This window comes from Xenopus laevis, chromosome 3L, assembly GCF_017654675.1.
Source record: "Xenopus laevis strain J_2021 chromosome 3L, Xenopus_laevis_v10.1, whole genome shotgun sequence".
Lineage (NCBI taxonomy): Eukaryota > Metazoa > Chordata > Amphibia > Anura > Pipidae > Xenopus > Xenopus laevis.
In genome coordinates this window covers 125131009-125157634 of record NC_054375.1, presented here as the reverse complement: position 1 = coordinate 125157634, position 26626 = coordinate 125131009, and the positions used below count along the sequence as shown (strand labels likewise).

The 26626-nt window shown below is 39.7% G+C and overlaps 1 protein-coding gene across 1 annotated transcript in view; it reads left to right on the top strand.

The window, feature by feature from the left end:
• Nucleotides 1-2575: 2575 nt before the first annotated feature.
• LOC108711521 (ras-specific guanine nucleotide-releasing factor 1) overlaps nucleotides 2576-26626 on the top strand; it is a 52995-nt gene continuing 28944 nt past the window's right edge. The window contains exons 1-4 of the mRNA XM_018253367.2: nucleotides 2576-2887; nucleotides 18381-18487; nucleotides 22907-23054; nucleotides 26501-26602. Of these exons, the coding sequence (XP_018108856.1) occupies nucleotides 2639-2887; nucleotides 18381-18487; nucleotides 22907-23054; nucleotides 26501-26602 (606 nt within the window). The 5' untranslated portion in view covers nucleotides 2576-2638. The remainder of the gene's footprint in view (nucleotides 2888-18380; nucleotides 18488-22906; nucleotides 23055-26500; nucleotides 26603-26626) is intronic.

The window sequence follows — 26626 nt, the reverse complement described above, 5'->3', positions numbered from 1 at the left end:
GAAGAGCATCCTAACAAGACCGCTGGTTGTCGTGTCCTGAGGCCACTCCTTGATGGGGGGCAATGTAAGGTCCCTGCTGTGTCAGCGTTGCGCCCTGGTCGGTGTGGTCGCAGGTGCAGTAATCAGGCAACTGATGTGCGCCTGCGCGCCGCATCGAATGCGGGCGACGGACGCCGGCGCGGAGGCGCGGGCGACGGTCGCTGGCGCCGGGGCGTGCGCGACGCAACGGACGCGCGCGACGTAGCGGACGCGCGCGACGTAACGGACGCGCGCGACGGACGCACGTAACGGACGCGGTCTGATGACGTCAGTTGGCGCCAAACTAGCGCTATTTAAACCTGCTCCAGTCTCTGCTCTGTGCCTGGTTATTAGGTTTATAACTGAAACCCTAGCGTTGATACCTTCCTGTCGATATTGTGTTTGACCCCTGCCTGTTCCTGGACTCTGATTCTTGCTTGTTGCCTAGACCTTCTGCCTGTTTACCGTTGACGATTCTCGCTGCCTGCCTTGACCCGGATATCCTGACTACGCCTTGCCTGATCCTTCTGTACCTCGTTTAGTCTCACTGGCTACTCTCCACACCCCTGCTCCCCGTTTCCAACCTCGGGTGAGTTAGCGGGTGTGTGAGGCGCTTGTGGTTCATTGTCTTCTGTTCCTACTCCTTCTACGTCTGGATCATACTGGTAAGCCTGACAGGTGGGGTATTTTTTTACACTAGGCTAACTCTTAAAATTACAGGGGTTTATTATATGTCTAATTTATTATCACATACTGGGACTGCCTTCCAGTGCTATGAGTTGGCCGCTGTCCATGGTACTGAATCAAAGCAAAGACTTAGCAGTATCACATGATGCCCCAGAGTGTGGACCTACGGAATCGGTAGTTTTCAAACATTCTGGGTTTAGGTTTTCTGCTCAGTCTTTCAGACAGGACCCATGTTTTATCAGTCATGTTGGCAAGGGCAGTAAATGGGCAACCTTCACAAATCCTCACCCTGATGAGAGGATTGCCTTCAACCACTACTTTGAACCACAATGTTTTTGACTCTTTGCCGTAATTTCTTTGCTTTATCATTTTAAACAATTGCTTTTTGAAAGAAAAAATAAAGGGCTGTCACACACTTCTCCCTTCTGAAAGTTTTGGCTTCTCTGTTGATTAAAAAGTTTTCTTGAAGTCCAAAGCATATATCATATCTAATCCCCAGTGAGTGTATCACACTCCAACAGCATATCTAGCACATCAATACCTGATAACAATACAGATGATTCAGGGATCTGCAGGGCAGCCCAAAAGCTGAGTGTCCTAACCATGCACGGTGTGGGTAAAATTATTTGGGTCTCAAAAAAGTTTCTTCTTGGAAAATCTCTGGAGGTAGTGAGTCATGGAGCAAAATATCAGCTGTGTTCCCCCCAACCTTTATTTCCATAAAACTGCAATATCCAACAATCCCTGTTAACTAGTGATGGGCGAATTTGTCCCGTTTCGCTTCTCAGAAATAATTTCACGCGAAATTCACAAACTGCAAAAAAATTGTGAAACGCATTGAAGTCAATGGGCCTCAAAATTATTTTGACGCGCGTCAATTTCAATGTCCACGACAATTGTTATTCTGATGTGTTTTGAAAACACATCCCATGACAGCATCCTTTTAAAGGGGTGGTTCACTTTTACGGTGACTTTTATTATGTCATAGAACAGCCAATTCTAAGCAACTTTTCCATTGGTTTTCATTGTTTAGTTTTTTTTTATAGTTTTATAGTCATTTGTCTTTTTTCTTCTGATTCTTTGCAGCTTTCAAATGGGCATCGCTGTCCCCATCTAAATGCTCTATAAGGTTACAAATGTATTGTTCTTGTTACTTTTTATTACTGATCTTTCTATTCAGGCCTCTCCTATTCATATTCCGGTCTCTTATTCAAATCAATGCATGGTTGCTGGGGTAATTTGGGCCCTAGTTACCAGATTGCTGAGAAATGCAAATTGAAGAGCTGCTGAATAAAAAGCTAAATAACTCAAAAGCCTTCAATAATAAAAAATGAAAACAAATTGCAAATTCTCTCAGAATATCCCTCTGTACATCATACATAAAATTATAGCAAAGGTGAAGAAGCCGTTTAAGTTCTATCACAGTCCCCCAGACTTTCCTTAAGTGTCACTCATGAGACTGCCCCACACACTGCACATCAAACTCTGAGCCCCCGAGCTCTCTGCAGTTTCAGTGTATACAGAGCTCAGCAGCAGAAGAGCAGCTCTCACCTCTCTGCTATTTCCATCCTCGTCTCCTCACTCCCCCACCCTCTCTCCCCGCATCTCGGTGCTCTGACTCTGCTACTTCTCTGCGCCTTCTGTCGGGCGCTGTCCCTGGTGCTGATTTGGCGCAAACCCCCTAGGCTGCGTCACGTGACGTGTCCCGGAGTATCGGACTCCGTGAGAGGGGCTGGTGGGAGGAGCGACAGTACCTGGGATTGCGAGCACTGGGGGCCGTACCGGAGGGAGGAGCGGGATTATTCGCAAACTGGGCGGAGGGATACACTGCACCTAGGGGAGGAAAAAGCGGCACCGTGGGGGGGAGGAGCGGGTGTGAGAGGGGACAGAGCACCGTTTGAGGGGCTGGGGGGCGGGGCTCCCAGGCAACAAGATGCAGCGGCTCCGGTTGAATGAGGCTCACGCCGTGTACCTGGGGCAACTCGCCCGGAAAGACGGGACACGTAAGGGGATCCTGAGCAAGCGGAGCTCGGACAACAGCCGATGGCAGAGCCGGTGCTTCTCTCTCCTGTACAACCTCCTGTTCTGCTTCGAGAGCGAGTCGAGCGGGCGCCCGTGTGCGCTTTACCTGCTGGAGGGCTGCAGCTGCGAGCGGGGGGCCAAAGGGGGTCCGGACAGACAGGTACCTGCAGCCTGGGGGGAGGGGCGCTGAGGGGAATGGAAGTGACAGGTTATTCACTGACAGAGATGCACAACCAGTACAAGCGCTGATGCAGATGTTTCTGTGGGGGGGGTCCAAGTCATATTGTGCTGTAATACCAGGGCTGCAACTCTCTGCCAATGTGTCAGGGGCCCACACCTATGTATTCTACTGGCCCCACACCTATGTATTCTACTGGTCCCACACCTATGTATTCTACTGGCCCCACACCTATGTATTCTACTGGCCCCACACCTATATATTCTACTGGCCCCACACCTATGTATTCGACTGGCCCCACACCTATGTATTCTACTGGCCCCACACCTATGTATTCTACTGGCCCCACACGTATGTATTCTACTGGCCCCACACCTATATATTCTACTGGCCCCACACCTATGTATTCGACTGGCCCCACACCTATGTATTCTACTGGCCCCACACCTATGTATTCTACTGGCCCATACACACACATGTCATTATGGAGCGCTAAGTAGTGTAACTTCTCTGGGTCACTTGCACCCTGCACACACGACTTGCACATAGGAACCAGAGCTTGGCTGCTGCATCTGTCTCTCCATCTATCCCTCCATCTATCCCTCCACCTATCTCTCCTTCTATCCCTCCATCTATCGCTCAGTCTATCTCTTCATCTATCTCTCCATTTACCTCTCCTTCTATTCCTCCATCTATCTCTCAATCTATCTCTTCATCTATCTCTCCATTTATCTCTCCTCCTATCCCTCCATCTATCTCTCCATCTATCTCTCCATCTATCCCTCCATCTCTCTCCTTCTATCCCTCCATCTATCTCTCCATTTACCTCTCCTTCTATCTCTCCATCTATCTCTCAATCTTTCTCTTCATCTATCTCTTCATTTATCTCTCCATTTATCTCTCCATCTATCTCTCCTTCTATTCCTCCATCTATCTTTCCATCTATCCCTCCATCTCTCTCCATCTATCCCTCCATCTATCTATCCCTCCATCTATCTATCCCTCCATCTATCTCTCCATCTATCTCTCCATCTATCTCTCCATCTATCCCTCCATCTATCCCTCCATCTATCTCTCCATCTTTCCCTCAAATTATCCCTCCATCTATCTCTCCATCTATCCCTCTATCAATATCTCTGTCTATCCCTTCCCTCTATAACTCCATCTATCCCTCCATCTATCCCTCCATCTATCCCTCCATCTATCTCTCCATCTATTCCTCATCTATCCCTCCATCTATCCATCTAGCTAGGCAGTAGCCTACAAGTTACTCGCTTCTAAAGCACAATCTTATCAGGCCCCCATCTCCTCCAAAAGATGTTTTGCACACATACATATAAATCACACATCAGCTATGACTCCATGTGGTCCTCCTGCCCTTCTGGGCCCCACATGCAGCCATAGGATAGGATTGTGCTTCACTACATTCATACAAATGTAGCTGTTTACATGTGTATATATGTAAGATAGAACTGCAGCACATATAGCAGCATAAAAAGACAGCAAGGCCTATAGTGGCTTTAGGGATTATAGACTGGTAATTTACTGCAGTTGTGGGATAGCAACATTAACAATATATAGAAATGCTGCACAAGCTGCTGTAATGCAGATGCTGTTGGAGTACAACTCCCAGCAACAATTGAAGTGCTGGGAGTTGTGCTTAAAGAAAATCTGACAGTCCATAGGCTGATTATCCCTACTTGATCCTGGGGGATGGCAGGGTAGAGCTAGTTGTGGAACATAAATCAAGGAATGTGGTACATCAGGACTGTTAAACTGTAGGTCTGTAGGCTGGATATAGGCCCTCTAAGAATTTCTTATGGACCATAACTCGACCAAAAATTTCCTTAGACATCTTTGCATGACATCATCATTTTAAAATAATCCAGTTCTCAATCATGTAGCATGTCGGATAATTAGCCCATTACTGTGGAACATCATCATGGAGGGTCATCCTTGGCCACAGTGTCAAAGGAATAGTGTTAAGTTACAGATAAGCAGCTTGTGGTCCAATGAAAATGCTGTTGGAGGAAGAGGGAAAATGTAGTTACACAATAGCAGGAGTGCTTCTTTTTGCAGGCCCCCAAAATTACTAGATGATGAGTGTTTTAGTAAGGCAAGAGAGTTCACACTTATGATCTAATATAGTTAATTTGAGCCGGTTCATCTGACTTGTCAGATCCCATAAGCACCCCAGTATTTTTAATTGGGCATGATCACTTTGTCAGATCAGAATATAAATGTGGGTGTATTGGCAGCATTATGGAACATTTGTGAGATACATTCTAATTCCCTTCTACTGAATACCTTCGGATTTTGCATGCTCATGTGATTAAGGATGCACAAAAACCAACATTGTTGAATTCTGCCAAAAGCAATCTGACTTACATTTTGAAATTTGTAAGAGTAACAAAGTTACACTCTCCAGGCATTTTTAACTGTTAGCTCCAGGTCACAGTTCCCCTTGCCCCATGCATGTCACCTGCACCTGATCCCCCATAATGTCTCCCAAAGTGCACAGCTGTGCAGCACCGGCCATAATAATAATATGGTCAATGCACTTCCATTACCAAGTTCCATGGCACTGACCGCCAAGCAGGAGCATGCAACTGATTTCAACCCATGTTTCTGCCCACCGTTTCCTGCAGTTGCATTTGGGAACACCATGGAACCTGTGATGCTACCAAAGATGGAGACTGACTGTACCTGCTAAGTATCTTTCCACTTCATGAACTGGTATGGGGGAAATAGATAAGTTTGTGTGGATGATGCAGTTTGGGACAAAGACAATGGGAGGTATTATGCCCTGTAGCTAACTGTTGAATTGGATTTATTTCCCCCAATAACGAATACCCCCCCCAAAAAAATGTCATGTAAAAAAAAATTGTTAAGCTCACATGGCATGTTTTGGTTCAGGACTCTAATTTGGTTCTGGAAAAATGGAATCCTAATTCAATTGCCTCTAAATCATGAGAAATCATAAGACATGACTGTCCTGTTGAATCAGGTCTGATTTCTTCGGTGTCAACATCGCTTAGACACAGCGCGTGAAGGTCTGTCATAAAAAAATGCCTTAGAAAAGTTGTAGAAATGTTTTAGCAGACAGGGTCAAGGAAATGGCACTAAATATACGAGAGATGAATATCTTTAAAGAGTAAGGAGTATATACAACAATGATGAATGAAAATATATACATGTATATACTTACACATGCATACAAGGTTTACTATTGGCTGTCAGGGCGGCTTAGCCAGAAGAATTTCTATTGTAATATTTAGGCCTTATAGTGAGTTTTACAAGCATCGCGGATCCGAGGAGCTTCAGCAATAATCATACAATGCACATTAGTGTGGCAGCCCACTGACCCATGTACACCATGCAATCCAGCTGTGTTTGTCAGAAGAAGTTCAGTCTGATCTGATCAGTGGGAACAGCAATCACATCTCCACTGATTTTACAGCGGGATGTGATTCCCTTTATAAAGTCTCATTAAATGAAAACCACACGCGATGCAACTGTCATTTGTATTACAATCAAGTTGTATGTGAAGATCAGTTGGGCAGTGGTGTCAAAGGCAAACTCGAATAAGGTCTTTACATAACAAGGTTAAAGGGGTTGTTCACCATTGAATTAATGATGTTGATATTCTGACACAATTTGTAGTTGGTTTTCAGTTATTTGGATTTTTGTTCAGCAGCCTCCCAGCTTGAAATTTTCACAGCTATCTGGTTGCTAGGGTCTTGTTTACATTAGCAACCAGGCATTAGTTGAAATGAGAGGCAGAAATAGGCATAGGAAAGGGAATTAATAAAAAGATGATGATTTGAAAGCGATATAAAATAAGCAGTGAAGACCAATTGCAAAGTAGCTAGAAATATGAAATTCTAAAACATTTTAAAAGTTAACTGAAAGGTGAGCCACCCCTTTAAAATTCAAGATTGCTTTTGCAAAAAATTCTGTGAAAGAATGTGACTACGAATGTATGTGACTGATTATATAAGGTTTAAAGGGTCATGATTTAGTAAAGGAAAAATATAACATTTCAGATGAAAAAAAAAGTAAAAGCTGCCTAGTTTCTATAGAAGTAGCAAAAAGCTGCGAACTTTGTCCAAAAGTAAAGACCAAAAATAATTAAAAATTAAAATCATTTATTAGAACATGCAGGTGACCACCTAAAATGTTTCGTGCCTACACGGACACTTACTCATATGGGGTAAATTTATCAAAGAGTGAAGTTCCGCCACTAGAGTGAAATTCCGCAGCTCTCAATTCATTTCTATGGGATTTTGAAAGGCATATTTATCAATGGGCGAAAGTGAAATTTCACCCTTTGATAAATACGCCTTTAAAAACCCCATAGAAATGAATGGGAAGTGGCGGAATTTCACTCTAGTGGCGGAACTTCACTATTAACTTCACTCTTTGATAAATATAGGCTCTATGTCTATGTCATAGGCTCTATGTCTATGCCTATGAGTAAGTGCCCCAGTAGGCACGAAACGCGTTATGCGTTCAGCTGCATGTTCTAATAAATGATTTGAATTTTTAATTATCTTTACTTTTGGAGAAAGCTCGCAACTTTTTGCTACTTCAGATTTTTGCACCCGTGGACTGGGGTGAACTGTGAGTGTCTTTTGCCTTGGATACTTCTCTTTTGGTACAATTACTGGCATTGTTTGATACTAGTTTCTATAGAAGCCAATGGGATGTACATGTGAAGATTTCTAGTTACTTAGGGGATAGAAAAATATGATTTTCATCTGTGAGCAACTTTGTTTTGCCGTGACAAAAGGCAATCACAATTATTCTATTTGTGGTTTTTTTTAAAGATGCTGGCAACTGGGAATTAAAAGATGTGGTCGCTGAACAAATATCACACTAGAAAATTGATAGATCAGCCACTAAAAGGCTTTATAGCAAGGAACTAGGATTGGGCTGAAAAGTAACATTAAAGGGGTTGTTCACCTTTCAGTTAACTTTTAGTATCATGTAGACTGTGATATTCTAAGACAGTTTGCATTTGGTCTTCATTTTTTATTATTTGTGGTTTTTGCGTTATTTACCTTTTTTATTCAGCAGCTCTCCAGTTTGAAATTTCAGCCATCTGGTTGCTAGGGTCCAAATTACCCTAGAAATCATGCATTGATTTGTAGACCCGAATATGAATAGACAGGAACCTGAATAGAGAGACGAGTAATAAAAAGTAGCAATAACAATACATTTGTAGCTTCACAGAACTTTTCTTTTTTTAGTTGGGGTCAATGGCCCCCATTTGAAAGTTGGAAAGAGTCAGAAGGAAAAAAGACAAATAATTAAAAACTATAAAGAATAAATAATGAAGGCCAGTGGAAAAGTTGCTTAGAATTAGCCATTCTATAACATACTAAAAGTTAACCACCCTTTTAAATGGAGGTTTTGGAAAAGCAGACAAATAAATTTTTTGTGGAAGAGAAGGATAAAAATGACTGGGAACCAACAGTCTAGTGCTTAAAGGTCAATATCTATGATTTGGACTGAGTGATTGGTCGACAGCAATATATATATATACAGGTATGGGACCTGTTATCCAGAATGCTCGGGACCTGGGGTTTTCCGGATAACGGACCATTCTGTAATTTGGGTCTTCATGCCTTAAGTCTACTAGAAATTCATTTAAACATTAAATAAACCCAATAGGCTGGTTTTGCTTCCAATAAGGATTAATTATATCTTAGTTGTGATCAAGTACAAGCTACTGTTTTATTATTACAGGGAAAAAGGAAATCATTTTAAAAAATTTGGATTATTTTGATAAAATGGAGTCTATGGGAGACAGCCATTCCGTAATTCGGAGCTTTCTGGATATCGGGTTTCCGGATAAGGGATCCTATACCTGTATATATAATAATAACGGCATGTAAAAAAGTAGAATACAACACACATCTGCACTTTCACACATCAGTATATTGTAAAAAATCACACATAGATATAAAGTAATAGAATATGAATTTTGGCATATGTGTAGTAATATAAAATTCTGAAAAAAAGCTGAGCACCACCTATCCTTGCTTTTTACACCACTTTTCATGTTTGAATTTCTTTGACATCTGAATTCGACTGAGTCCAGGGATGATACAGTAATGGAGGAATTTTCTGTAGAAGTCCAACATAAAAAAATCCAGCTGTATAAATAGGGCAGTCAGCTCTTTGTGTGGATTATTTACACAATCATGGTACATGGCATTAATTCACACTTAAAGACAATTGAGCTCTGTAAACATGCCATTTATTTGACACTGCTTTTTACACCTTTTGTGGGTGTTAATTATTTTACAACCCTTTATAAATATGCACAATAGACAGTGTGTTTGGTGATAGAGGCCTGCTATATGTTGAAAGAATTCTAGATCTGTACTATACAGAACAATCCTATAAATAGGGTGATAGCTCCATGTTGGTGAATGAAAAGGCCCTATAAAGAGCCGATTGGAGAAAAGTTGCAAATAAGCATATGATGTGCAGGGCAGCAAGGAAGGGAGAGAGTGATTGCTGTGAAAGCAAGAAAAGCACTATACATCTTGACATATCCATAGACTTTATTTTAATCAAGTAATTCAGATTTTTAGAAATGATTTCCTTTTTGTCTGTAATAATAAAACAGCACCTTGAACTTAGTCCCAACTAAGATATCATTTATGCAATCAGAGAGTGCAACTATATGAAGATTCCACGTCTCCCCTCAAGTTATTAATCAGGACTTTTGTCTCCTCTTTCAGGAGGGCACATTATTATAAATTACAATTTCATAGAAAGAGGTCTTATGGGCATGTTGGGGAGCCATAAAAATCTCTTGGAGGGCCACATCTGGCCTGCATTTCTCTAGCTGGACAGCCCTGTTTTTGATTTTGAAAGACTGCTCTGTGCAGTATTGGCATTACTTGTGTGTATTAAGTATTGATGTGTATTGAACAGAACTGTTGCCACAAATTAGCTTTGTCTGGGGCCTGGGGAAACTTAGAGGTACAGGAGGTCCAATGTTTGGTATCTTTGCTCTGTGCTTATCAGCTCCCTGTTGTACTGTAAGAAACAAATTGGTATTTGGTTTATACCACACTGGCCTGTGGGCTGTTAACCTCACAAAATGGGCAATGGTCTAATATCCTTTTCTGAGTGATACACAATCTAGGAGATTTGTATGGGGACACCTGTATGACTCCCCCCAGCCCTCATCAATACAGCACTGATGAATGCAGGTGTCTGTGTCAGAGTGTAGAGACCTGCAGCAATGTGGCAAAGCAGGAACGCAACGTCCAAAATGAATAAAAATAGCCAATTACACCCATTCTTTTCACACTGCAAAGAGCCCTATAATAATAATATAATAAGTCTACTAAGCCAATATTACATAACAATTGCTTTGCCACCATTATTTTGGACCAAATACAAGGTCCTGTCTTCTGTGAACATGTCAGCCCAATGTAATATTTCTGCATAATCCTGAATACAGTTTCAGGCTTTTAGTATGATATAAATAGTGACATAAATTTTAAATTGCTATTTTTGTTTTGGACTCACACAAAGGGAAAGGTGAAAAGGAACATCTTGTGATGCTGCTCTGCTTAGAAAATGAAGTTAGCAGAGAAGAGTCATGTGATGTTACTCTAGACAGGTCTAAGTAACATCACAAGTGTCACGTATGTTACCCCAAAACCCAGAACAGACGCCAAGGTTTTGGTCATGGCTAAGCTTCTGCCTATAACAGCTGAATTTTGCTTCGGGAGGAGCCCTCCACTACTCAGATGCACCAGGTCTTACAGTGAGAGAACCAAGGTGATATTTCTAGGCAGACAAGGGAACTGAAACATGTGACAGGAGGAATGGGGTTAGAGAAAAGTATAGTCGAGGACACAGGCCGGGGTCAATAACCTGTCTGTCAGTTTATAAGAGCAGTACAGAATCAGGATCCGGGAAAATAATCAGAAAACAGGCAATGATCAGGTCAGGCAGCGAATCAGCAGAGGTCAGGGACAGGTAAGGGTCAAGAACAGGAAAAGAAGTCACACCCAGGAACTATCTGACAATAGACCTACGTTGGACAGTGAACAAATAGATGAGGCGTTTTTAAATATTTGAATTTGCATCAACTGTTATGATGTCAGAAGAGGGGCACCAAACAAAATGCACAAAAAACCAACAGGACGTGTTCACCAAATCCCAGGGAAGCAGCTGCAGGCGTCCCAGTGAGGAGAGGGGAGGTCATCTCTGCTGCCCCACTAGAACACCAGGTACCGTTACATTATCCCCCTTCAAGAGGGAACCACTGGACCCCTAGGCTTATCAGGGAATTTAGTATGAAACTGATTTAAGATGGTCAGCATGGACATCAAAGGCAGGAACCCAAGATCTCTCCTTTGGACCATAACCTTTCCAGTGTAATAGATATTGTAATTTACCTCTGAAAAGGCGAGAATACACTATCCTCTGTACCAAATATTCAGGCTGACCTTCCACTGTAACTGGAGGAAGAAGAGAGTTCTGATGAACAGCTCTGGCAGGCTTTAACAAAGAAACACGACAAGTTTGAGAAATTTTAAATTCAAGACGACGTTCGAACCGGACAGTACTGGGAAAAATTATTTCTGATACAGTAAAAGGACCAACAAAGAGTTGACAGCAGGAACATCTGAGGAATGACCAGAAAATGAAAAGGCTTTAGGATGATAGCCAAAAACAGTAAAGAATGGATGCTATCCAGTGGATGAATGAATAGCATTATTGAATGCAAACTCAGCCCAAGGAAGAAAATCCCCAGTGTTCTCCATTGTGATTGATTACTGAAGAAACGTAACACCTGAGGTATTGCTCTAATGATTGATTTGTCCTTTCCTTCAGGCCGTTAGTTTGTTTACAAAGTAAAATGACAAATCAGTGCCCGTATGTGAACAAAAGGCCCACCAAAAACTTGAAACAAATTGAGTCACCTATCAGAAACAATGTTCTGAGGAGCCCAATCCAGCTTAAGTATGTTGGATAGGAAGAGTTCAGCACTATACTTAGCAGAAGGGAGGGTGGGAAGGCGAATAATTGAGACATTTTACTAAATCAGTGCACTACCACTCAAATAACAGTATTCCCTTTAGAGGGCGGTAATTCCCAATTAAATACATGGAATTAAGTGTCCATGGCCTTTTGGGAATAGGAAGTGATTGTAGTAGCCCCTGAGGTAAGGACCTGGAAGGTTTCAAACACTGACAAACTGAACAGAAATCAATATAATTACCAGCATCCTGTCTAAGTGGGTTATTTACTAAAATCCTAATTTATCTCATGGTTAAAATAAAAAAAAAAAAGCTTTACCAATCTTCCATGCCCAATTTTGTCTTATTAAATATATTTAATATATTTATATATAGTTGAAAACTTCCTGCCTGATTTTCATTATTTGGAAATTGAAATGGGCTCCTCATGGTTAACACGGCGATTGGCCGTGTCATAGCCCCGCCCCTTGGTGTCACGGCCCGCCCCTCCACATCACGGCCACACCCCTATATGTCACGTCCCCGCCACATCACGGCCGCCCCCCTTCCCTGTCTTTATGGGGCGAAAATGTGGCAACCCTATAGCCATGGCCTTGAAGAAGGCATCAAGAGAGAGACGGGCTGGGTCAGAAGGGGATAGGCTAAATGCCCACAGTTATGGGTCCACCTGAAATAAAGTGATGACAAAGTTTACTCTGAACTAATCAGTGGGGAAGGATCTGGGTAGGAACCCAAAATGTAATTTATAGGCCTCCTGAAGGCGAATAACTAGCTACGATCCTCACTGAACTTTTTAGGGAACAGATCCAAGTGGTCAGACTGGTGGGAAACCAGCAGGTGGCCCTGTTGGAACACAATTCATTCATATTAACAGTACATGTATCCTTTAATATCTTGGAATGAAAGAAGAATAAATAATGAATATACATTGCAAAAGTGCTGAGAATAGCACCCTCATCAATTTTACACTGATTTATTTTAATGGTTTACTTATCCTTTAAGTTAAAGGTATACCACCCCTTTAATGCATTAACAAAGTATAACTAAATAGTTTGTAGTCAGTATTTTAAAACCACTTAATTGAATAGTTGGTTCAAGGTAATGTTCAAAATTTGCCCAGTGCCCCCATTAGGTCACACCAATGACATATATAAGCCATTCAACTCTAATGCTAGGGTTGCCACCTTTTTGTTTTAGCCCATTGCAAAGGTTTTCAACCGTTTTGGGTTCAGCCTTTTTTTCCAGATATTTCATAATAAGATCATGAAAACGAAAGATTAGCTATATTTGTTGTGCGATAGTTCTAGGAGTGTTTAAGTATCACATAAGTATGTACCCCAGATGACCGCAGAGTGGCCTTTAGGTTTGGCCCCTTCAGCAGCTGCTTGGAGGGTATAGGCCCACAGTTTAGAAATCTATACCCCAAAGACATGTTCACATCTGTGGCCTTTTATTAAAATACACCTGTGATTTAATTGCTTCTATTGGCCATTAACCAAATAATAATAAGACATTTGCAGTCTCTACAATTTATAGATGTTTAACATTTTTTGAATAATTGTTGTTCACATTTGCATTAACTTTTAGTATGATATAGAGAGTGATATTCTGAGACAATTTGCAATTGGTTTTCATTTTTTATTTGTGGTTTTTGAGGTATTCGGCTTTTTATTCAGCAGCTCTCCGGTTTGAAAGTCCGCCTATCTTGTAGCTAGGGTCCAAATTACCCTAGCAACCATGCATTGATTTAAATAATAGATTGAAATATGAATAGGAGAGGGCCTGAATAGAAAGCTGAGTAATAAAAAGTAGCAATAACTATAAATCTGCAGCCTTACAGAGCATTTGTTTTTTTAGATGGGGGTCAATGACCCCCGTTTGAAAGCTGGAAAGAGTCTGAAGAAGAAGGCAAATAATTCAAAAACTATACAAAATAAATCATGAAGACAAATGGAAAAGTTGTTTAAAATTGGCCAATACAACATACTAAAACTTAATTTAAAGGGATTCTGTCATAATTTGTATGATGTATTTTTTATTTAGAAATTACACTGTTTACACTGCAAATAATTCACTCTACAATATAAAATTGAATTTCTGAACCAGCAAGTGTATTTTTTTTAGTTGTGTAGGTGCATCTCAGGTCATTTTGCCTGGTCATGTGCTTTCAGAAAGAGCCAGCACTTTAGGATGGAACTGCTTTCTGGCAGGCTGCTATCTGGTTACTTCCCCATAGTTCTGTTGTTTGGCTGCTGGGGGGGGAGGGGGTGATATCACTCCAACTTGTCACATGACTGGGGCAGCTGGGAAACTGACAATATGTCTAGCCCCATGTCAGATTTCAAAATTAAATATAAAAAAATCTGTTTGCTCTTTTGAGAAATAGATTTCAGTGCAGAATTCTGTTGGAGCAGCACTATTAACTGAAAAATATTTTTTCCCATGACAATATCCCTTTAAAGGCAAACCGCCCCTTTAACCTTCAGGGCGATTCCCAACATTTTACTGCCTGGATGATTTCCATCCCATGAGTGCACCTCCAGGTGGTTATAGTTCAAGGCAAAGGGGAGGCATTTTATTAACAAAAAAAGGAAGTAAATTTAAATAATAAAGAAGTCTTCTTGGTCATCACCAAACCATATAAACACTGATATTGAATTATTTGATGTTTTGCATTGCATTTGTTTTTGTCCCTTTGGTTACCATTATCACCGCAAACTGGTGGCTCATTTTTCTTGGTATCAAAGAAACTACGATTGTGTTTTAGCAAATTTCTTCAGAAAAGCATTGGCTAATATTAAGGGCAAGATTTGCCAGTATATTAACCTCCACTGCTTATTAAGCCAGCATTATCCGGAGACTGCTGGAAATAAGTTTAGGCATCTTTTAGGCCCATTTATCAACATTCTCCTTTTAGCGGTTTTAGAGTTTTTTGGGTTTTTTTTAAACAATGATTGAACTCTATTTCACAAATGCCTGAAAACCTGTAAAACTCATCAATGGCTTAAAAAAGGTCCAATAGGATAAGTGCAGCTCCCATGAACTTCTATAGGACCTTGACTATTTTTACTTGGCAAAGTTTTATAATCAAGTTTTTTTCATGGAGCTCAAATTTTTGGCGTTTTAGAGAAATAAAGAGAGAGTTTTAGAGAAATAAAAAAAAATAACTTTTATTAAAAATAAATAGAAATTCAAATGTTAGTAAATAGGTCCCCAAGTGTTGCAAGTGTCGCAAGGTGGAAAGTGGAAAATGGAGACATGAGAACCGAGAAAACAAAGAAGCAAAGGGGAGAGACTATTGTGCTTTCTATAATCATATTTTATTATAATTTACAGCATTAACTAGGCAGTTTGGTTACTACACAACGACAGTTTCTAAAAAGAAGATAAATACATGAAAAGGATGAGCATTATATACGTTACAAATTGTAGTGTAGAGCGCACAGTGCAAGAAAATGAATAGAATAGCACACTGCTTGAATGGTATTGAGACCCATTTATTCAGTTACTCAATGGCAGGAGGTGTCCTTGGCAGTCTCTCAGATGTATTCATGCATTCATTTTGCTCTGAGTGTTCCCATGGCATGTTGATCTACTAAGCAAATCGTTTTTTTTTACCTTTCTTTTACATGTGGGTTATGCAAAGGTTATGCTAGCCTTTATGTTTTGTCAAAAGTATGCAATGAGCTACAGTTACAGGAAAAAATATCAGAAAAGAAGATAACTACATTTTGGCATCAGTATCACACTGACCAAGCTCAATGAAATGAAGCAGGTTTGCACAAATCAGTTGGGGGGTGCCAAAAGTTATTCACCCCAAGTGATCGCATTTACTTACCTGACACCCTGGTGCTCCTATCAGTAGAAAACTGCACCAGCTTGGGGTTCTTCCAGCGAGCACCACGGGTCGATCCTCTTCTGGTTTCTTCTTGCGGCTTTGCATGCACAGTAGAGCGAAAAGCCGAACTTTAACGAAGAAGTTGGCTGTTTCGTTCTACTGCGCATATGTCTGCCCTGGGAAATTTGAAGAAAAAAGAAGCAAGAAGACGATCGATCCGTGGTGCTCGCTGGAATAATACCGGGCCAGTGTAGTTTTCTACTGATAGGAGCACCGGCCCAGGGTGTCAAGTAAGTAAATGCGATCAGTTGTGGGTGCCTAATGTTTGGCACCCCGAGTAATAATGACTTTTCTTCTCCTCCTGTCACCCAAAATAAATATTCCAAATCCTATTTTATCAAGTTAGTCAAGCAAAATAAACTTTAATTACACTGTATAAATTATTTGAATCTTGTTTCCTTCAGTCTGGGAATTCATAATTATAGCAAGCAGGCAGGAGCCATTTTGTGGACACTGTTATTAAGGCAAACCTTGTATCATCGCAAAATCTTCTCTGTGCACCAGAATGGCCCCCTGCCTGCCTGAGGGTTTAGTTAATTGCTATTGTGGGACATCTTTATATTTCAATAAGATTCGGGATGCTGACACTAAGAACCAGTGGGTGAATTGCCCTCTACATGGAAAAAGTTGGACAGCATTGGCAATACAGCAGGTAGATCCATGTGTCCTGATGACTGGCCAATCAGGTGAGGGAATACCAGAAATCAGTGTTATGCTGGCCATAGACATGCAGATTTTCTTCTCTTCTACGACAAACGATCTTTAGTTGTAATCTAATGATCTACAACTAATCATTCAGTTTAATTAATGTATAAAAAGCACAAATTAGAGGATGCTCAGGCCATTAACTGGCAGACAGCAATCGTACTAAAGTTATGTCCGACAAATAGTCACCCACTGATATTGTCAGATAGGCAATACATGAAGAGATATATCCGTGTACGAATCTTCATTTTGTGCGATTTTATCTTTGCGTCTATGCCCCGCTTAAGAGAGGCCTTATTCTACCCTATGTGTTTGGCAGTTTCTTCTGGGTGATAGAATCCCTTGGATCATTTTACATTAAATCTGATGTTTTGAGCAGTATTTACACATTCCCTTAGTTATTTTTGGCACCAGGATTAAAGGGGTGAGTCACCTTTTTATAGCATGACCAATAGTGATAGGAGAATAAATTCACTAGGAATGGATAATCGCCAAATTTCCGAAAAAATCATGTTTGCGAAAAATCTGTCATGTCAAAAAAAAAAAATTGGCACACGTCAAAGTTGTCGCTCGCATAAAAATTGACGCTTGTTTCAAAATTGTTGCGCATCAAAATTATTTTGACGCCCAATGCGTTTTGACCATCACTAATGAACAATTCTAAGTGATCTTCATTATTATTTTTTTGATTATTTATCACCGACCCCATCTAAAAAAACAAATGCTCTATAAAGCTACAGATTTATTGTTATTGCTACATTTTTTTTACTGATCTTTGTATTCAGTCCATCTCCTATTGCAGTCTTTTGTTCAAATCAGTGCATAGTTGTTAGTACAATTTAGACTCTAGCAGCCAGACTGCTGAAAAAAATTCAAACTGGAGAGCTGCTGAATAAAAACCTAAATAATTTAAAAGCCACAAATAAAAATTGAAACCCAATTGCAGCTTGTCTCAGAATATCACTCTCCACGTCATACTAAAAGTCAACTCAAAGGTGAACAACCCTTTTAATTCCCTATACAGGATGCTTTTCTCATATGGAGCTGGCCTACTTACACTGTTGCCGGTGTCTGCTGACGTGTTTGCTGTATGTGGGTCTCAGAGGAGCAGCTTTTTTATCCTAGAACATACCTGTATGGTTTCCAGCAGCCCCTTATAATGCAAAATTGGGTCAAACCAATGATCCAACATGAGGACAAGTGTGTCCAGTGCACCAAAATGAACGCAATTGAGGTAGCACTTTAACATGAATCAGCCAAAATTGCACTGACATTTTTAAAGTCCAAAAAGCATCACTTCTGGCACTCTGTGGCAAAATAACACCTACAACAACCCCCAGGATCCCCCGGTTCTTATTGGCACACTCTCATGATTCATGAAAAAATACATGGAGCCAAAACAAGCAAGTGCAAGGAGTGTTTTTGGATGCAATCACCTTTAATGGCTTCAGTTCTCACAATAACTGCGACAATTTTAGCATGAACAAACTGCAGTTGCCCTTAGTCGATAAGCCTGTATTGTAATGCTGGGCTGTCTTGGTGTAATATGCACTAGGTTTTTTTTCATGGTTTGGGTTCTGCATGCACAAAATGACCGGTGGTGAAGCTCTGCAGGAAACCTTAGAAAACCCTGATGTACACCACTGAGTAATGGGAGGCCAGGCAGTTTTGCAGAAGGTACTAGGAGAATGTTTTCAACAGCAGGGAACACTAAAAACATTTGATGTATAACAGAGGGTAATGTGACGCTTTAATATTTTGCCCCGGACCCCCAGGATATACCAAAGTCTGTTCTTTCTGTAGTAACATACCTAGTATTTAAATAAATTGGTGATTTATTGTTCTACTTTCTCAGTATTATTTTATCATCAACTTCAACCACGAGAACCAGAAGCCTCTGGAGCTGCGGACAGAAGATGCCAAGGACTGTGAAGAATGGGTGACCGCAATCTCGAGAGCCAGGTACAATGCATGTTTAAGTTAAGGCTACATCTCAGCCCACCCTTTACTTTTCCAAATGCCTGCACATAGTAACATAGTAAGTTAACATAGTAAGTTAGGTTGAAAAAAGACACACGCCCATCAAGTTCAACCTTTTTACTTTTTTTAACCTGCCTATCTGCCAGTTGATCCAGAGGAAGGCAAAAAAAAGGCAAAATAAACCCCAATGTTTGTTCTACTAATGAATTGTGGGCAGTGGCACCTAAATGAAGATTTGTCAAACGTAGAGATTTCTTTCTGTAGCTGGTGTATTATTCTGAAAAATTGGAGGAATTGCTGTCTGAACTATTAACAGAAATCCATTTTTTTTTTTTGGAAATTTGGATTTTAATTCACATTTTCAAATTTTGATCAATATGCTCCAATAGGGTATAATTTTTGATCCACACCTCCTGACTCAGAACAGAGGTGCAGCAAAGTTGTAATAAATATTATAATATAAGCATTAATTTAACAACCTCAGGCCGGGATTTGTGGAAAGGCCACCTAGGCCTGGGCCTAGGGCGGCAGGATTTTAGGGGGGCAGCATGCTTTGCAAACACAGCAAAATACAATTAAGCCAGCACTCACCAGGAACTCCAATCTCCCATTTAGTAATCAGGTGCACGTCATTCGGTGTCCACTCCAACCGACTTTAAATATCACACACGTTGTAGCAGACAGCACCAACAGGAATATTTGTTTAAAAACCCTTTATTATGCTTTTCTTAGGCTTTGTGATCAGGACAGTTACAACGTTTCTAGCCAAACAATGGCCCTTTATCGAGCTTCCCAAACACACCCACATTGGTTCAAAAACACTGGTGATGTGCTGGAGATACAATCAATTTTTAAATTTCCCATGTGCCAATCCCCATTGCTCCGGTCCAGGTGATAAAAATTTGCAAGAATAAAGGGGAGGGGATAGGGGCGACGAACAGCAGTGGGCCTAGGAGCGTCCACTATGTAAATCCAGCCCTGGAAACCTCTCATTCAGATGAGAATGAGGTTTGCAGGGCGTTTCTTACATTCCTAAAATATTTAAAACATGTCATGTTGATTGGATTCTGGCCTAATATGACAGCTTCAGGCACACACATTCCATGCAATTTTGCGTAAAAATGTCTGCTAAATGCATTCATTTCATTCCTAAAGGCTGCACCCAAAATACCCATGGAGATGCCCTATCTCTAGGGAGCCTATACAGAGAGCTGCATAAAATGGTTTCCACTGGAAAAAATGGGGGGAAAGTGGTGTAAAATATAAATAAATAAGTGTATGTATAATGTGTATAATGTTTGGAATTTATCCTTTTTAGTGATTTTACACCAAGGACAGGTACAGGTCACTTTATTTATAAATGTGGTTTTTCTTTTTATGCTTCCCATATTCAGTAATAATTGCCATTATTTTACACCACCTTAGAGCTGGTATAACCAGGGGCGTAACTACAGAGGAAGCAGACCCTGCGGCTGCTGCGGGGCCCAGGAGATATAGGGGACCCAATTGGTAAAACAGGACAACCTCTGGATATGTTGGTGGCCCTAAAATGAATCTTCTGTGGGGCCCAGTAACATCTAGTTACGCCACTGGGTATAACCCAGTGAAAGGGAAAACCTCAGGCACCTTAGTCTCAGTTCTTGTTTAGACATAACAATTCCATGTGAATTCTTACCATATAAGACAAAATAATACTTTACTGTACTGCTGCTCAAAAACTCTGGGATTTGTCATTGACATAATGGTAATGGTTGATGACCCATGTGATCACATTACCCTGAGTAACTTTGTGATGTGGTTTAATGCTAGTGTCTCATATTAAGTACAGGAATGGGATCTGTTATCCGGAAAATAATTATCCAGAAAGCTTTGAATCATGGAAAGGCTTTCTCCCATAGACTCATTTTATCCAAATAATCCACACTTTTAAAATTGATTTATTTTTTCTCTGTAATAATAAAACAGTAACTTGTACTTGATCCCAACTAAGATATAATTAATCCATATTGAAGGCAAAACCTTAGTGTATATGTTTAATTTAATGTTTAATTGATTTTCTAGTATCCTTAAGGTATGAAGATCCAAAGTCCAGAGCATTCTGGATAACACAATACCTGTACCTGTATTATGGTTGTGTTACTTCTTCCCCATATTCAATATTCTGTTTTTTGTACTTGCTTTCCCGGTGTTTCACTAGGGAAGTACAGTACTTTTACAGCTATGTAAAAGTACAGTAAGGGTGTTATTTATCCGAATTTATCTTAATTTATCTCAATATTTTCTAAAAAAAAACTCTGACTAAATAAATTTGCACAGGTTTTTTTTTGCCTTATTTATTAATACACTTTTCTGAAAATTTTGTTTGCGGGAAAAAACCCGAAAAAAACGTGAAAAAAATGAATCATACTAATTCTTCCAATTTTCAGCCCGATTTTTTTTCCCCCGAAAACGCCACATTTTCGGATTATTGCACAAAACCCAGTGAAGATCAATATATCTTCGGGACTTCTCCCATTGACTTATATGCAAACTTGGCAGGTCTGAGATACCGGATTTTCAGATCCTGACATTTTCTATCCTTGTGGTATAATAAACCCCAAAAAAATTGTGTTTTTCAAACAAATTTTTTGGATTTTTGGCATTTGGAGTTTAGTAAATAACCCCCTAAGAGTATGGGACCTATTACCCAGAAACCCCTTATGCGGAATGCTCCAAAATGTGCAGATTGAATTGGAGTTTTCAATGTTCAATGTCAATGTTCTAATTGGAAAAAACTCTGAAATCATCTTAGTTATAAAAGAATTTGAAAAGCAAAAACCAATTTAAAAAAACAACCCAAAAAAACGGTAAAATAACAGTCTACCCTTTATTTTTGATGAGCCTGCCAAGTTTCAAATTCATCCATAATGATAAATAGGTTGCATTTCGAAAATACAATTCCCATTGTCTTCTACATTAATTCTAGTTTTTTGGAAATTTGGATTTTAATTCAGAATTTAGAATGTTGATCAATGTGCTCCAATAGGGTATAATTTATGCAACAATTCTTTATTTTTTACTTTATTTTTTTTTTTTTATTCCATTTATTTGGTGAGATTATATGTATGGCCATCTTAAGACAGAAATTGGTATTTGAGGTAAAGGAACCGTAACACCAAAAAAAAACAAGTGTTTAAAGTAATGCACTGTTACTCTGCACTGGTAAAATTGGTGTGTTTGGAAAACTTTGGGGCAGATTTACTTGCTAACACAAGTGCCACTTCGCTAGTGAACCAGACCGTCGCTAGCGCAGTTTCGGACCCTATCGGCAGGTGTGTTTTCATCCGGCGAACTGACGCATCTCCGCAAATTCACTAAAGTGCATATTTTATTGAACGTTACCTCTTTCGCCAGAGTTGACTTCGCCACCTCAGACCAGGCGAAGTGCAAAAAAGCAGCTGGATCTTCCTCAATCTTCTGTCACTTACATCATATCCTGTGTGCAGAAAATGCATTAAAGTTCCAAAAACGCTGGAGACTTTTCCTTTACTGAAGCGGGATTGTCTGCAAAAGTTCTGACTTAAACTTTTTTTGGGGAACCGGTTTTCTCCAGACATTTCACAACATATGGAACATTTATTTTACAGTGGGCTCATGTGTAGGGCATTATATGTTACATAGCTGAAGTTACATAGCAGATAATGTATAAGCACTGTAGAATAAAATGCTGTTTTGCAGAGCTTATCTGTTATGCACTATTTAACCTGGGCCATTTAGCCCTGTTTCAATGACCTCCATTGCTACACAGCAGCTTGTTTATATAAACTATAGTTGTGTTTCTGAATCAAACTCCACCAGTTTTACCAGTGCAGGGCAATACTATCCTATTGGAATGATTATATAGTGAATAAAGTACCCCCTCTTGTAAACTATAAGGATATTATATGTTACCGAGGAGTTTCATGACCCTTCGGCCTCGTGTTTTTATACAGGTCATGGAACTCTGAGGTAACTTCTAATATCCTAATATTTTGCAACTGGGGGTACTTTATTTATTATAATACACAAGTTTCAGTGAGTCATGTGACAGAAATGACATCAGAACTCACCGTTTATAACTGATACATCAGACCTCACCGTTTATAAGGATATCATTTACAAGATATTTATGGCTTTTGTGTATTATATTTTTATAATCATTTTTTGTGCCTTTCCGATATTGTGGTTCGCTTTACAGAAAGACTCTCTTATTAAAGAACAGCAGGTCCCAAACATGTTGAATAATAGATCCCATAACTGTCCCGGGACAGGAATCATTGACACATCAAGGGATCCTGTATGAATCTGTGTAAAGTTTCTGTGACTTCTCTTCCACTGTAACATCCCAGTACCACAGTCTTACCAAGTCTTCTTCTGTTTCAGCTACAAGACATTAGTGACTGAACATGAAGCTTTGATGCAGAAGTATTTGCATTTACTGCAGATTGTTGAGACTGAGAAGAAGGTGGCAAAACAGCTGCGGCAACAGATAGAAGATGGGGAGGTAGAGGTGGAGCGTCTTAAATCTGAGGTGAGATCTCATAGAAGTTGTTGAATCCATTCATCCGGAAGCACTGAAAGGAGCTGGGCAGCACACAGTTATTTTTCCCCCCACAATGCCGTGCAGTTATCCCCATACTGTGAGGTGGTGGTGCACCTGATTCACTTGTGTCTTTTGCACCCAGTTCTTTCGTGTAAGTTTTCAGCATCAATTTATGCAAGTCGCTGTGGGTTCCTGTGTGTCACTGTGTACTGTAAGTACTGAAGTGCAAGAGGCGCTTTAGATGCACATACCTTTAATAATTGGGATTTTGTTGCTCAATGACCGTGCCTACAACTGCAGATCATAAATTACCCCTTAAATATTTTATCTGGGTAAAAACAAAAATAAAAATAAACATACAAGGTATAGCCCTTTCTAAAATAATAATAATGTTAGAAGTTAAAGGGGTAGTTCATATTTAAGTTAACTTTTAGTATGCTATAGAATGGCTAATTCTAAGCATTTTTTTTATTTTCAATTGCCCTTATATTTTTGAATTATTTGCCTTTTTCTTCTGACTCTTTCCAGCTTTCAAATGGGGGGTCACCGACCCCATCTAAAAAACGAATTGCTACTTTTTATTCCTCAGCTTTCTATTCAGGCCTCTCTTCTATTCATATTGCAGTCTCATTCAAATCAGTGCATGGTTGCAAGTATAATTTGGACCCTAGCAACCAGATTGCAGAAACTGCAAACTGGAGAGCTGCTGAATAAAAAGCTAAATAACTCAACTAAATAACTCAACTAAAACACAAATAATAAACAATGAAAACCAATTGCAAATTATCTTAGAATATCACTCTCTACACCATACTAAAATTTAATAAAAAGGTGAACAACCCCTTTAATGCAGTATATAAGTAAATGTTTTTTATGTTTTCCATGAATGCTCTTTTTAGCTGGTATCATATTTGTGTAAGAAAATGTGCAAACTGCTAGGGGGTTATTTATCAAAATCCAAATTTATCTCATTATTTTCATATATATACTCCGACCAAATCCGTATGGGTTATTTCCCACTATTTATCAGTACATTTTCCTGAAAAATTCCAGTGTGGGAAAAAATAGAAAAACTAGAAAAGAAAAAAAGAAGAAAACATGAAAGTTTTTTGCCCGAAAACCACAAAATCTTCGGATTTTTGTATGAAACACATCGCAGATCAGGATATCTTCGGGACTTCTCCCATTGACTTATATACAACCTAGGCAGGTCTGAGATGCCGGTTTTTAGGATTCAGACTTTTTCCATCCTCGAGGTAGAATTAATCACAAAAAATTCTATTTTTTTTTTTTAAATTTGGATTTTATAGTCAAATGTTTAGAGTTTTTGGCATTTGGACTTTAATAAATAACCCCCTTAGTGTGTGTTTGGTATATACATGCAATGGACATCATGTCTAGTATGGGCCGTGTGCTAGCAATTTGTATGATAATGTAATTGTGATGAAAATGTAATAGTATTGTATAATGTATGCAGTAGGTGCTTTGTGTGTGTTCGTTCTGTGCAGTGGGTGAAGAGGACCTAATGTCATGGTGATGTTGTGTCTGTGTTACAGCCGCTGACACTTTGATGTGTTAATGACAATTATTGGAGATAAAAGGATGGAAATCTGAATATTTATGAGCAGTACAACTGCTGCTAATAAATTGTTTCTTATCAGCAGAAAATTAACCTCTGTCCTTAGGTAGTTATTTCAAAACATTCCCTCCAGCCTCAATCGCATCAAACATCACATATTCAAAAAACGGAAAAATATGAAAATTGTCCAGGCAGTGCCACAAAAAATCTGGACCAATAAATGATCGGTTAACAGAAATAATCAGCCAATGCTTTAAGCCCCCAGTATTTTACCTCTTTGAGATAAATATCGTGGTAATGATCACTAGAAAATGATTTGCCATTGTTAGTTAACCTCTTTACTACATGGTCTATGGCAAGACTCTTAGGGGCACATTTACTTAGGGTCGAATATCGAGGGTTAATTAACTCTCGATATTCGACCGTCGAAGTAAAATCCTTCGACTTCGAATATCGAAGTCGAAGGATTTACCGCAAATAGTTCAATCAAAAGGGAATCGAAGGGAAAATCGTTCGATCGAACGATTAAATCCTTTGAATCGAACGATTCGAATGATTTTAATCCATCGATTGAACGATTTTCCTTCGATCCCAAATTGGCTAGAAAGCCTATGGGGACCTTCCCCATAGGCAGCAAGAATTCACCGGCACACAGGTAATGCAAGCAGGTTATACCTTGCTAAATGTTTATTGCAGCATGCAACGTTTCGGGGTTACTCCCTTTATCAAGCAAAAAAGCTAAAAAACTTAGGAAAGCCTATGGGGACCTTCCCCATAGGCTAACATTGATGCTCAGTAGGTTTTAGGTGGCGAAGTAGGTGGTCGGAGTTTTTTTTAAAGAGACAGTACTTTGACTATCGAATGGTTGAATAGTCGAACGATTTTTAGTTTGAATCGTTCGATTCGAAGTTAAAGTTGTAGTCCAAGGTCGAAGTAGCCAATTCGATGGTCGAAGTAGCCAAAAAAATACTTCGAAATTCAAAGTATTTTTTATTCTAATCCTTCACTCGAGCTAAGTAAATGTGCCCTCTAGTAATGGAGATGGGTAGAAACAGCTATTTTCCCATTAGCAATAGAAAGTGCATCTTGTCCCCACAGTGGAGCATTGTTCAGGCAACAATTGCAGACCAAGAGCTACTTGTAGTGCTCTCCATTTCAATGTGAACTTCAGTAGCTCTTAGTATAGTCCTGGAGGCCTATTTATCAAAGGTCGAATTTTAGTGGTTTTTTGAGGTTTATGAAACCACGACTAAACTCACAAGCTCTAAAACTACATTTACATTTATTAAAAGATCCAAATTGAAAAAGTACGAACGGAAAATAATGTGCTAAAAATGACAAATCCCACTAAATGCTCTAAAAATTTTGTTGTTTTTTTTTGGACAATTCTAAAAGATCCACCGCTGGCCATATTATAAACAGATGGTTGCTACTCTATACTGATATTTTTGAAAAGTAATCATACTTTGAGGTGGCTATACATGGGCAGATTTTGTGTGTTGACTTGGCTACTCTTAAACAAGTTAACGTGGGCTAAAATGGTACCTTCCCAGTCTGGGGTTTGTTCAGATCAATCAGTCAAGGATTGCATAGGGTCATGGATGTGATTCTGTGGCTGGCCGGTCTTCATATTCCCCCATGTGACATGATCATTAGTCAAACAGATTAACAATCACCTCACCCTGATTTGGCCCACCACTTGGGTGACAACATTGGTCAAATATGCATTCCTTGGACTTCTTGTGCGTGCCCAACTTTATTTAGAAACAAATTCATGCAAAACATTTCATTGTTTAAAAAGTCACCTGTGCTCATTAAAATGTTCCTTTAATAATATTCCACCTCTTCCTTTTAGATTGCATCATTATTGAAAGACAATGAACGCATCCAGACAACACAAACTGCAGCCCCAAATGATGATGTTGATGTTGATGTTGACATCAATAAGATTAAAAAGGTGAAGAAGCTTTAGCCTTTTAAC